Source organism: Sinocyclocheilus rhinocerous, unplaced genomic scaffold (genome assembly GCF_001515625.1).
Source record: "Sinocyclocheilus rhinocerous isolate Xijiao unplaced genomic scaffold, SAMN03320098_v1.1 scaffold206, whole genome shotgun sequence".
NCBI lineage: Eukaryota > Metazoa > Chordata > Actinopteri > Cypriniformes > Cyprinidae > Sinocyclocheilus > Sinocyclocheilus rhinocerous.
The window spans coordinates 1,244,476-1,257,190 of NW_015647488.1; the positions used below are offsets into that span (position 1 = coordinate 1,244,476).

Below are 12,715 nucleotides of genomic sequence, written 5' to 3' on the forward strand. Positions count from 1 at the left end.
TCAATTGCGGTGTACAGTGTTTATTATGAGGGGGTAGAATCCACAGCTCAGTACTCACTACTCAATACTCATGAGTACTTTTAAATAGGCTACTCTTTTACTCTTACTCAAGTCGTTTTTTGGACAAGTACTTTTACTCTACTCACACTACATTTTTTGGAAGGTAATGGTACTTTTACTTGAGTATATTTTTTCAGTACTCTTTCCATCACTGATACTAATATTATATACTTATAGAAGGTGCACATTCACACAAACACAAAACACCAGCATGGTAACACACAACACTAAAATAATGCAATAAACATTCATTAAACAACAGAAGATGTAACATAAAACCCAAATGTACATAACTGATAACAAAAACTATTAAGAAACATATACTTTCAAATGTGGAGAGTCATGCAGGGAATTTTGGGAATATCAGTTTACAGTTTAATGACAGTGAATGAGGACCGGGGCTGTCAAGCTCCATAACAGTATCATAAAATGAGTGTATATGCCTTGTGTACTATATTCCAAGTCTTCTGAAGCCATATGATAGCTTTGTGTTCTGAACAGACTGAAGCTTACATTTACACATTTAGCAGATGCTTTTATCCAAAGTGACTTACAAATAGGGAATGAAACAAAGCGATTCACGCTAAGGGGGAAATAACATGAGAAGTGCTGGAATAAGGAGTACAGACACTGAGTACCGAGATGAAATTTATTGCATTATTGACTGAAATTTTTGACTTCAGCTGTAGTTCTGTGTGAGATATTCAATGATGAAGTTGCTATGTCTGACTCACGAACAGATTATTCTATGAAGTGAGATCTTTCAATGAATAGATGGACCAAGCTCACAAAACTGGTCTGAATGATTCATAGCTTACAAATATATGGGCTCCATTTATGACTCTTATGGTGCTTTCTGAAGCTTGAAATCCCCAAAATCCATTTATTGCAAGTGCATATACCTAGTAGGCCTATTATATAAAAAAAAATGTCTCTTTATATTGCAAGAAAAAGTCATACACTTTTAGAACGACGTGAGTGAGGAAATTATGACAGAATTATGATTTTAGGATGAATCAGACATGTTAGATTGAGATTCTGGGGCTTATTATATGCAGGGATACAATACTGATAAAAGACATTCATGGTTCAACATTTGTACAGTTAAAAAAATAGATTTGTTTGAAAGATGACTAACAGTCAAATCACACAGCAGGGAGGGGGTTATACAACCGCTCTAAAAATGGTGTTGTGTCATAATTCAGGCCATGAAGTGTTCACTTTTGTGAATTTTCCCATTCATTTTTCTGTTACTAGAAGCTTGTCTTATCTAGAGCAACACACAATACAGTCAATTTTTCTGTTGTATAATCCATTTCGATGACCTACTTACTTGGACAAACATCCGCTGGGGAGGCTTATGTTCCTGAAACGCTTGCCATTTTATGGGTGAGCATCAGTCTTTGGCACTGGACCGTACTGATGACATTTTGTGTCAAATCCTCAGTTGTGCAGGTTAGAGTCGGGCAGGAGTTTTCACTGAGGTGTAACCTCAGACATCAGTGAAATGTCAATTGATGATACCTCTTCATCCCTCACATCCATGTTTTTGAAAAACAGTGAATCATGATTTAGTTTGAAGGAATGTTACTCACAAAAAAAAAAAAAAATGTGAAAAAGAAATTATAAATTTAGTGCACATATCATTTGCACTTTGTTTCAAAAGTTTGAGGTCAGTAAGATTTTGTAAATGTTTTTAAAAGAAGTCTCTTTTTCTCACAAATGCTGCATTTTCTTTGATCCAAAAATATAGTAAAAACGGTATTATTGCTAAATATTATTCCAACATACAATAACTGTTTTCTATTTGAAAATATTGTAAAATGTAATTTATTCCTGTGATGTCAAAGCTGAATTTTCAGCATCATTACTCCAGTCTACAGTGTCACATGATTACTCAGAAATAATTGTAATATGCTGATTATTATCATTAATGTTGAAAACAGTTGTGCTGCATAATATTTATAATACCCCGTAATGCTTCTTTTTTTTAAAGATAAACAGAAAGTTCAAAAGAACACCATTTAATTTGAAATGGATTTTTAAAAAATATTATAGATGCCTTTACTGTCACTTTTGATCAATTTAATGCATCCTAGCTGAATAAAAGTATTAATTTCTTTAAAAAAAAAAAACATTTGAATGCTAGTGCATAAGAAAATAGTTGCCTTGTTCTCTAGATATTAATTTTGGTATTTATTTATTTTTAACAAAAAGGCCTATTGATCAACTAAACAGCATTTCGTAGGTCTACATCGCTAAAATACAATATTACAATATTATATTAAAACACTGTTAAACATTATAATATAACATACAGTGGGCCCAACAATCTAAATCTAATTTGAACCCTGAACCACATTTTACTATTTTGAACCATTTTAAACAAAGAAAAGTGTAGAATTAGTATAACATATTTCATATTCTGAACTCTTTCTAAGTCAGAAGTTCTTGCTTACATTATTTCAGCAACATACTAAACACAATTTTAAAATAATAATAATAATAAAAAAAAAAGAATCAAATAGTTATGCTGACAATATAATGCATATTTTTTTCACAATGTAATAGAAGCATTTTCACAAGTTTTGGAACACACTGTATATAAAAATGAACTCTGCACTATTGTCATTTGTGATGCATCAGTGGTAGAAATGTGCTTGGGCCAGCAGAGAGTGGTTTACGGATGGCTAACTCTTAGCTGACATGTGTGTCAGTTAGATAGCAGGAGCCTTTACAAAAAAAAACAGTTTAATCATCAGGCATTAGTGCTCACGTTACACTCTAATTAATCAAGCGAGCACCGTTACACTTCACTAAATAGCAGAGTGGCTAATAAACACAGACTGTTAATCTTTCTCTCCGCGGGCCTCCCCTCTCCATCGCTTCAGGGTGGCTTCATGTTGGTTTTCTTACTGGACTCATGACATGTATTGATGTCGATGGTGAGCTGAAAAATGCTCCAACTTTTCCCCTGCACTCAAACGCCTGAGACGTCCAATAACATTTCAGTTTCACCTGAAGGGTATCGAGGTTTTCTTCAGAGAATGAAGAGGCGCACAAAGAGAAACACTGCGCTTCTGCTCCTTCGTTGAAGAACTTTGCTTTTCCCTCTGCGGTTAATCAGTGAACACAGAGCAGAGCGCAGCGTACAGTTTCTTTTAACTAACAAGGCCTTAATTACTGGACGCATTCAATCTCCGGACAAGAAAGTGACCCCTGAGGTCTCGTCCAAGTGAGAGGAGAGCTCAACCCTGAAGTGATCCTCTATGGCTTCTGATGAGCTTCCAAGCTTTTGACAAGAAGTATGAAGGTTTGGTCATATCTGAGCCAGAGAAGAATGTTTGCTTTAGGCTTTATATTCTCTTGAGGCTAATTAAAGAATTAATTAGACATTGTAATTAATTCCTTGAACAATTCTACTGTGGTTTGCATGTTGTCACGATGCCTGAGCTTTGATAACTGCAGAGCTGTGCATGTTTTTGGCTTGGAAAATATGCGAATGAACTGTGATTGTCTGAATTCACACAGATGAAGTGACCATGGAGGAGGTTGGCCAGGCCGCCCAGCTCAGGGCTGGAGAGCTCATTATCATCGTGGTGGTTCTCGTCATGTGGGCAGGTAAGAATGTGACCAGCGACCAAGCAGTTTCCCGGTGGGGAAAGAATATGAAATCACAGAATATGAAGGTCATAGAATCAATGCTATAGAATACAACATTTCTAAAACACAAAACGTTTATAGCTTTTAAAAAGTTTTATAATAAAGTTTATTTATAAAGTTTAATAAATATATAAAATACAAATATATATTTTAAAAAGCTATAAATAAATAGTAACATTTCCACAACACAAAAAGTAAATTTTAATCATTTGCATATTGTTAACAAATATTGTGGAGAATTTTTATTTATTTTTAAATGAGGGATTTTTTTGTGTGATTCCCATTTGATTTATATATCAGTAAAACAGTATAATTACTTTTGTGAAGGGTGTCAATGATTGTCTTCTGGACAACTGTCAGATCAGCAGTCTTCCCCATGATTGTGTAGCCTAGTGTAAACTGAGAGACCATTTTGAAGGCTCAGGAAACCTTTGCAGGTGTTTTGAGTTGATTAGCTGATTGGCATGTCACCATATTCTAATTTGTTGAGATTAAATTAGAGGTTTTTTGTTAAATGTGAGCCAAAATCATCACAATTAAAAGAACCAAAGACTTAAACTACTTCAGTCTGTGTGCATTGAATTTATTTAATTCACAATTTGAGTTGAATTATTGAAATAAATGAACTTTTCCATGACATTCTAATTTATTGAGATGCACCTGTAGTTGTAAATACAAAAAGAAAATACTATTTAATCACGTTTAATGTGCTACTTGCCATTTCTTTGCAATTGTTGCAGTGTCATTGTGAAACTTACAAGCAATTTCTGAGTGAAAAATACATTTCAAATCTCATTTCATTCATTCACATTCTGCAACTTTTATGACATTTCTAACTCTTTGTGTGTACATTATGCAAATGATGGTACATAGGGATTTGATAAAAATGTCATCAAGTTTTACTTATAAAGTTTTCAAGATCTGTAGTCTTTAGTCATAAACCCTTCCTTTCTTGTAGAGCAGAGAAGAGACGTGAGTGTTTCTAATGTTATAATTGGGTCTTAAAGGCCTTTCTTATCTTTTTATAATCCACATCAAATCTCTGAGAAGTCTAGAGAATAAATCATCAAACAGGACAGTACTCAAGGCCGCTGCGCAGCTCATCATCCTGTTCTAGTCCAGCTATAATTGGCATGTTATTATTTGGGGCAGAATCATGGTGCAATCCATCATTAAATTTTTTCGACAAGGTTCCATCCATCAATGCGACTCTGCCATCCAGTCTTCAACTCTCTGAATCGTTGTTCTCTCTCACTTCCTCATGCCTGTTTGTGCACAGGTGTGATAGCTCTGTTCTGCCGCCAGTATGACATCATCAAAGACAACGAGCCCAACAATAACAAGGACAAAGCCAAGAACTCGTCAGAGTGCAGTACCCCAGAGCACCCTACGGGGGGACTACTGCGCAGCAAGGTCTAATTACGCCTTCCCCTGTCGGCAATAATAGGCTTTAGCCTCAGGACAGGTATGTTCACTTGTTTGTGTGCTTGCTTGACAGAATTGAAAATACAAAAATATCACATGAAGTTTGATCTTTTGTTGTTTGGTAGTTTTTAAACAGGTTTTATTGTTTTCTTTTCTAATACAATTTATTTAACTGACTATTGACAGGATGTTACAGTTACAAACATGGGAAATGTTAATTAATTTAATAACAGTACTTGCAAGGCAGCACTGTACTGATATTCTTCATTGTAGTTCAGATTTGCTCTAAACTGCCAAACCAAAATATTCAGTCTAGTATGTACTATCTTTGTTTTGTTTCTCTTTATACCTATTTTTTAATACATACATATTATACTAATATATATATATATATATATGAGTATAATAAGATTAAAAAAAATTGGGATCAGTAAGATTTTTTATTTTTTTAATAAATTAATACTCTGATCAAATGTGACTGACAGTTATTAAAGAACCCTGAAAAAAAATATCACGGTTTTCACAAAAGCATGAAGCAGCAAAACTGTTTTTATCACTGATAATAATCAGAAATGTTTCTTGAGCAGCAAATCTGCATATTAGAATGATTTCTGAAGGATCATGTGACACTGAAGACTGGAGTAATGATGCTGAATATTCAGCTTTGCATCACAGGAATAAATTACATTTTATAATGTATTCACATAGAAAACAGATATAAGTTATAATATTTCTGTATATTACTGTTTTTACTGTAAACCATTTTACAGTACATCATCAAATAAACGCAGCCTTGTTGAGCATAAGAGACTTCTGTAAAAAAAATAAAAATAAAAAATCTTACTGACCCCAAACTTATGAATGGCAGTGTATGTATAAATGTAATCTAATTCATCTTAAATGTATATTTTACATATTTTTCTATTACATTACAATATATTATATAAATGATCATATTTTACAATTTCTTTAAATAAGTTTTGGATTAAAGTTTGAAAAACAACCTTTGCAGTAATGTTGTCATTTATATTTGTATACTTAACTGAAATTGGTCATTGGTTCCTAACATTAGCACAATGAATTGTGAATTTAGATGGGTTTGTCTTCCTGGCATAATGTCATAATACTCTAATAAGCATTAATAAACATATCACAAAAAAAGGTTGGATTACATAGTTCATTTTTATTCATTTTAAACAATCTGTAGCTATACTTCTCCGTATTAAGTGAATTATAAGTATGCTTATAATTGACATTTCTGCCACTTTGTCCGCCATCTTGGATTTATTGGACTGCTCATCAATGCACAGCAATGTATTCTTGTCCACAAAGGATACATGCGATGCTAATATAATTATCCCGCCCACCTTTTGGAACAGCCTTTGTGTCAGTAGCACACCTATGATGCCTTAAATTGCTGCCTAGGCAGTTCACTAGGTTTTGGAACATAGTGTGTCTATTGATTCCTGTGTGCAGCCGACTGACAATAAGATGCCCATTTAGTGCCCTAAGCACACACTGTTCTTTTACTGCCTTGCAAGCAATAGTTATAGTTCCTTGAGGAAATGAGGTCTATGTTCTTTTAACTCTCATTTTGTTTTGTCTTCCCCAAAGTGCTCTGAGACAAAACAAGTAAGCCATCAAATCACAAAAGTTGTGAAGCCCACCTCTCATCCTCAATCAAACGACCTTTTAGTATCCCCATCGACCAACATGAACTCTTTGGTGCTTGTCTGTTTGGCACACTGACACAAACTTGAGGACGGAATGGACAAGATGGTTCCAGAACTGGAAGCTTGAGCCGTTTGAAGCGAGTTGTTGAGTTTCGATCCACAGCTGCCTCAGCTGAAGGACTCAAACCCCGCCGTGAGCTGGAAAACCAGAGACGCCGCGCCACCAGGAGTGTCTTTGGCTCCTGTGTAGACTCACTGAGATAAGGAGAAACATGCCACCCTGCATAAATCTGAAATAAACCAGGAAGGTGCGTTGTGAAAAAGAAGCAAGAGCGTTTTTCCGAGCTCACCGCCATTATCAGCTCCGAACCAGGATCAGGTCTCTGACAGGGCTGACATTACGATATTTCGCTTCAGTATCTCTCTATACTTGTCGCTATCTTGTGTATTCGGTTCCTTTATTTTCACACTTGTAGTTACGATTTCTTTACGCCATTATCCTCCCTCCAGCAGCCAATCACGGACAGTCTAGATAATTTGATGTAGTTTAATTGGTGCGGTGGGATCTTTCTTCTCAGCACTTTCGCTCTCAGGGCATTCAGGAAAACATCCACAGGAAAAACGATGGACCACACTGGCCGTGTCACATGACCTGTGGCCCAAGCACAGCAAACTACACATCAGCCATTGATGATGAAGAGCTCCATACTACAGTAGTGATAGAAAACGTATTTAACCTCTTGTGTGTCGAGTAAATCAACAGCTTGCGGTCTCTAATGAGCACATTACTGTACAGTGATGGTTATTTTGGTCCTCATATTACATTAATTAGCATATTGGTCACAAGTATGGCTATTTACCGCTTTTATGTGCCGCTATGATATAGAGTTGGGTGCCTTTTTTCTACAGGCTTTTCTTTTAGATTTCTTTCCCTTTAAACGGTTCAGTGTTAAAGTTGACATGAAATCAAAACTGACCCTATATTTACTTTCATGCTACACCTTCCTAGTCTTATTGGGATTGATCTGTTATCACAAAGTTAAAAATCCGTTTTTGCAATCGATTCAATTCTTGATTGATAATTCCATCTTTTTTTCCCTTACTGGTTCAATATCATCTTTAAAAGGTAGGGTAGGCGATTTCAGAGAGATTATAGCAATAGTAAGCTATCTTTTGGCGCTTTTCCACTGCATGGTACGGCAAGGTATGGTTCACCTTTGGAGGGTTTTCCACTGGGTACAGTACCTGGTACTTTTTTTAGTACCACCTCGGTTGAGGCTCCAAGTGAACCATACAGTTACCAAAACGTGACGTGTAAACTCTGCTGATCACGGATTGGCCGGAGAGAATCGTAGAGTCGTACCACACAGTGTAAAAGCGCCATTTGAAAGCATAAGATCCCACCCTCCCTGCATAATCACTCTCCAAAGCCACGCCTCCTCCAAAAACACCTGAACGCACACAGGCAGAGCATAGGCTAACCAGCGACACAATGAGAGACGGTGTTGATGGAGAGTTGAATGCAATGTTGTCAGATTACCTCATGTCTCATTCACCGATGAGAAAACAGTACAGTACAAAGCACATGATATTACAATAATAACACACAGTCCATTCTCGCTCAGTCTGCAATAGAGTAATGGAACGCGCTGATGACGTATCATGTCTGTGTGAACCGGGTGCATGGAGGTATGCTAATACATATGTTGACAGGCAGGTGGGACAGCCCTTGGACGGAGGGATAAGATTGGATGAACATTTTATGGTCCTACGCCTTCCACAGACCATAGAAATACATATAAATACATTTAGACCACTTAATTAGTGATTGCTATCGGGATGTGAAGAGACTTGCAGCCAGCATAACAAAAAAATGGTTTTGAACCAATTCACCTACCCTGACTTTAACATGTAAATATGTCACATTTAATTTTATTCATTTATTTATTTTCTGGAGCCCCACACATGACATGCAGGTTAGAAAAAACAAGATATCATAGCCATGAATTGAGAATTTTTTTCCACTACTTATTAATTCCTTTATTAATTGAATTAATTCTTAATTATTGTCCACAATATCAGTTTTTCTCCCGTATTTCATATGGAACTACATACATTTTACACCTTTTTTTTTGCTAGACATGGTCTTTGTTAAAACAAAACATTTTTCAAATGTACTCTTTAATTTAATTAATTAATTTTTAGCTTTTTAAATTTTAAAATACCTTCTAATTTCTGTTGACAATTTAATTGACAAGAATTGCAAAAACTAAACCAAATATTCAAACATTTTATATATGATCATCAGATGATTGCCTCACCAAACAGGAAAGGGTAAGTACATTAAACAAAGCAATTCAGTTTACTCGTTTTCATTCAGCTGGTCATTACTGAAACATATTTTTCTAAGATTTGTGTTCTTCAAATCATTGTTAGTTCATTGGTAACATTTTGTGATGTTTTTAATAATTTCCAGTCATTTTCAGTTAAAGCATCATAATGCACATTTTTAATTTTTTTCACTATTGTAGACACAATTAAAAATAAGCTTTTTGCAAACAGTAATTTGGTTGACAAGATCACATTACAAAAGTAAAAAGGGTTGCCAGCATGGTTCATGTCGACTTTAAATTCCCTTTCATTAAGAAGTATAAGACATGCATGCAAGACCAGGCGAGCAGTCATGTCTGTTAGTGTACTGTACTGTCTGACAGGATAGTGTCCTTATCAGAGACTGAATAAGTCCTCACATGTCAGGAATGAAGAATTGTGGGTCTAGAAAACATTGATTCCCTCAGCCATTGGTCATTTGGGACTCCACATGATCGGAGTTCAGAACGACATTGCAACAGTTCGGCTTTAATATGGTTACAGACTGTATGCATTTCCCAAGGACGTGTATTAGACTGTTAGTATCTGATCTGAAGAACAAAACCTCCCATTCATTTCCAAACCAAGTATATGAGTACACAATGAGCAGTGGAATTGAAATGGAGTAATCTCATTTTTCAAACGCATAGAAGAGAGTGTAAAAGTTAATACTTCTATTTACTTTCAATGTAGAGGACGGGTCGGGTGGCCATTCATATTCAAAAGCCCTCATTGTCAGGATGGATTGCACCATTAATCAAGCGTGTTGAAAGGCACCTGAAGGAATCTCAGAACAATTAAACATCCTCGCATTGGGGACCATCACCTCCTCATCTCTGTCACCATGGCGACAGGCTAACGTACTGTCCTCTCACTCCGCTGCCATCTACGAGTCATCCACACCTTCGTTTTTCATTCCCGCCTGAGGAGGAAAGCGTATATTTCTTCTTTAATGACTGCTAATTAACCTTGGCCATGGGGAAGAGAGCTCAGGCAGACTGCTGGGTGAAAAATGGCTCATATCAATATTCTGTCTGTGTGGCTTACGCAGAAGAACAGAAGGCTGGGTGTAAGGACTGGCTTAAACCAGAGAGGACCGGCCATGTTTTCTCTTCAGATATGTGTTGAGGTTTTGGGTCTTGTATTCACCGGCAACACTTTCATTCAGATTATTGATCATTTCATTTGAAATAGACACAATGAACAGATATGGGCTGTGTTCGGAGTGGAATACTAGTGTACTGCTTACTGCTTGCTTTCCAATTTATGGAAAAATGTCAAATAGTGAAGAATGAGATGTTAAAAATCACAGCTGGTTTATTCATCAACCTGGAAATGGAAGATTGAGTCTGTATTCCTTGCTGTTTGCCATATTATATACTGCACATTTTGGCAAATCTTATGAAACCTTAAAGGGGTCATATAATGCTACATGCACTTTTACAAGTTGTTTGAACTGAAATGTGTGTTGGCAGTGTGTGTACACAACCACCCTAAAATGATAAAAATCCACCCAGTGGCTTTTTGTTAATCTAGTAAAATCTTTACCCCTTTCTCAAATCGAGCCAATCTCAGATGCCTGTCTGTGTGACGTCACACAGACAGGCCCCTCCCATGATAGTTTGATTGACAGTAGCGTTTCAGCACAGACTGGACTGGCGTCTTACTTAGACCCGGCCCTGAGTGAGCTGTCATCAGTCCGCCATTGTTTCACCGCATCATATCAACTTGTGGAAAATTGGCATCCTATGACCCCTTTAAGCAGCACAACAGCTTTCAATATTGCTAATAACACGAAATGTTTCCTGAGCAGCAAATCAGCATATTAGAATGATTTCTGAAGGATCATGTGACACTGAAGACTGGAGTAATGATGCTGAAAATTCAGCTTTGCATCACAGGAATAAATTACATTTTAAATTGCATTAAAATAAAAACAGGTATTTTAAATTGTTATAAAATGTTACAATTTTACCGTTTTTACTGTATATTTCATAAATGCAACCTTTAAGAGACTTCCTTTCAGAAACATTTTCAAAATCTTATCAGCCCCAAACTTTGAATGAACGAACGAACGAATGAATGCTCAAGAAATTATAATACATCAGGATTCATTTCAGAATTTTTTAGAGGGAAAAAACTTGATTGTCATGAAAAATATATCAATGGTCCTTAAATAGGCTTTACATTATGCAAAATAAAATGTCTCGTTTCGTATCTTTTATTTTCTGGGGGTGAATTATGACCTAAACATTTTTGATTGCAACCAGTAGGCTCTACATGCAAACAGAAAATTAGTATAGTATTATGCTATTCCGAACACAGCCATAATCATACAAATCAGCTTACATTGTTCCCCTGCACATGAAAACCAGCAGTCAACACTAATAGAGTGTCATGCGATCAGGATTCACATTCCACATGAGCAGTTTGAAATTATTTCAGAAAGAGCAATGTATTCCCCTCCTGCAATCCAAGCTTATCCCATTCTTTACCTCCAAAGTCTTTTCAAAGAGAAATCTCCAAAGAACGAGCGCAAGCGTCTGGATTTAAGAGAGGCAGCTCATTTGCTACTTATTGAAGAGAATAATTCTCCTGTTAGTGACACTCGAGAGAGCTTTTGCAGGCTGCACAGTTGGAGAGATTTAGCAAATGTAATCACATTTTGTGCTCCTGTGCCTGGGTCATCAGGGATAATTCAGATGATGTCATTTACTCACCCTCATGTCGTTCCAAACCCATTTGACCCATATTCATATTTGAACACGAAAATGTAGCAGAATGTCCAAGCCAATGTTTTCCATATAATGAAAGCGGATGGGGACCAAAGACTGTATGGGAATGAGCAGCTTGAACAACTGCTAAATATCTCCTTTTGTGTTCTACACAAGTCACATATAAAGTGAAAGTGACGTGTAACCAAGTATGGTGTCCCATACTTGGAATTTGTGCTCCACATTGAACCCATCCAAGTGCAAACACACACACACACAGCAGCGAGTAGTGAACACACACACACACGGAGCAGAGGGCAGCAGTCGTGGTATTGAGGGTAGAAGAGAGCGCTGGTCATTCACTCCCCCCACCTACAATCCCTGCTGGGTTGGGTTACAAGTTTGACTTTCTACCATTAGGCCACAACTGCCCCGTGGTAACGTGGTTATGTCTTAAGTGAAGGTAAACTGTAAAGAAAATATCGAATGTACATCAGTATCACAGATCCGTGCATTTCTTATGATAATAATGTTAATCAAACAGCAAAAGAAAAATCCCTCACTGCCCTTAACTAAGTTAATGGCTATGCGTGTATATTTACTTCATACAGTAATATGGCCGGGGAGGGGTCGTGGGTTGGGAGCAGTGAAATGAGGGAAATTTTGGGGAGCGCATGTCCTAAAAGGTTGAAAACCCCTTGCCTAATGGTTAGTCATAGGGTTAAAACAGCATGAGAGAGTAAATAATAAGAATTTTCATTTTTGGGCAAACTATCCTTTTAAGAACCAAATGTATTCAACAATCACAAG

General features: G+C 36.6%; 1 protein-coding gene across 1 annotated transcript in view; it reads left to right on the top strand.

Moving 5' to 3' along the window:
- The window catches only part of LOC107709291 (fibronectin type III domain-containing protein 5-like), a 21,040-nt gene extending 13,055 nt beyond the window's left edge, over positions 1 to 7,985 (top strand). Inside the window, exons 4-6 of the mRNA XM_016513753.1 lie at positions 3,592 to 3,681; positions 5,003 to 5,188; positions 6,763 to 7,985. Coding sequence (XP_016369239.1) covers positions 3,592 to 3,681; positions 5,003 to 5,142 — 230 coding nt within the window. The 3' untranslated portion in view covers positions 5,143 to 5,188; positions 6,763 to 7,985. The remainder of the gene's footprint in view (positions 1 to 3,591; positions 3,682 to 5,002; positions 5,189 to 6,762) is intronic.
- The last annotated feature ends 4,730 nt before the right edge of the window (positions 7,986 to 12,715 follow it).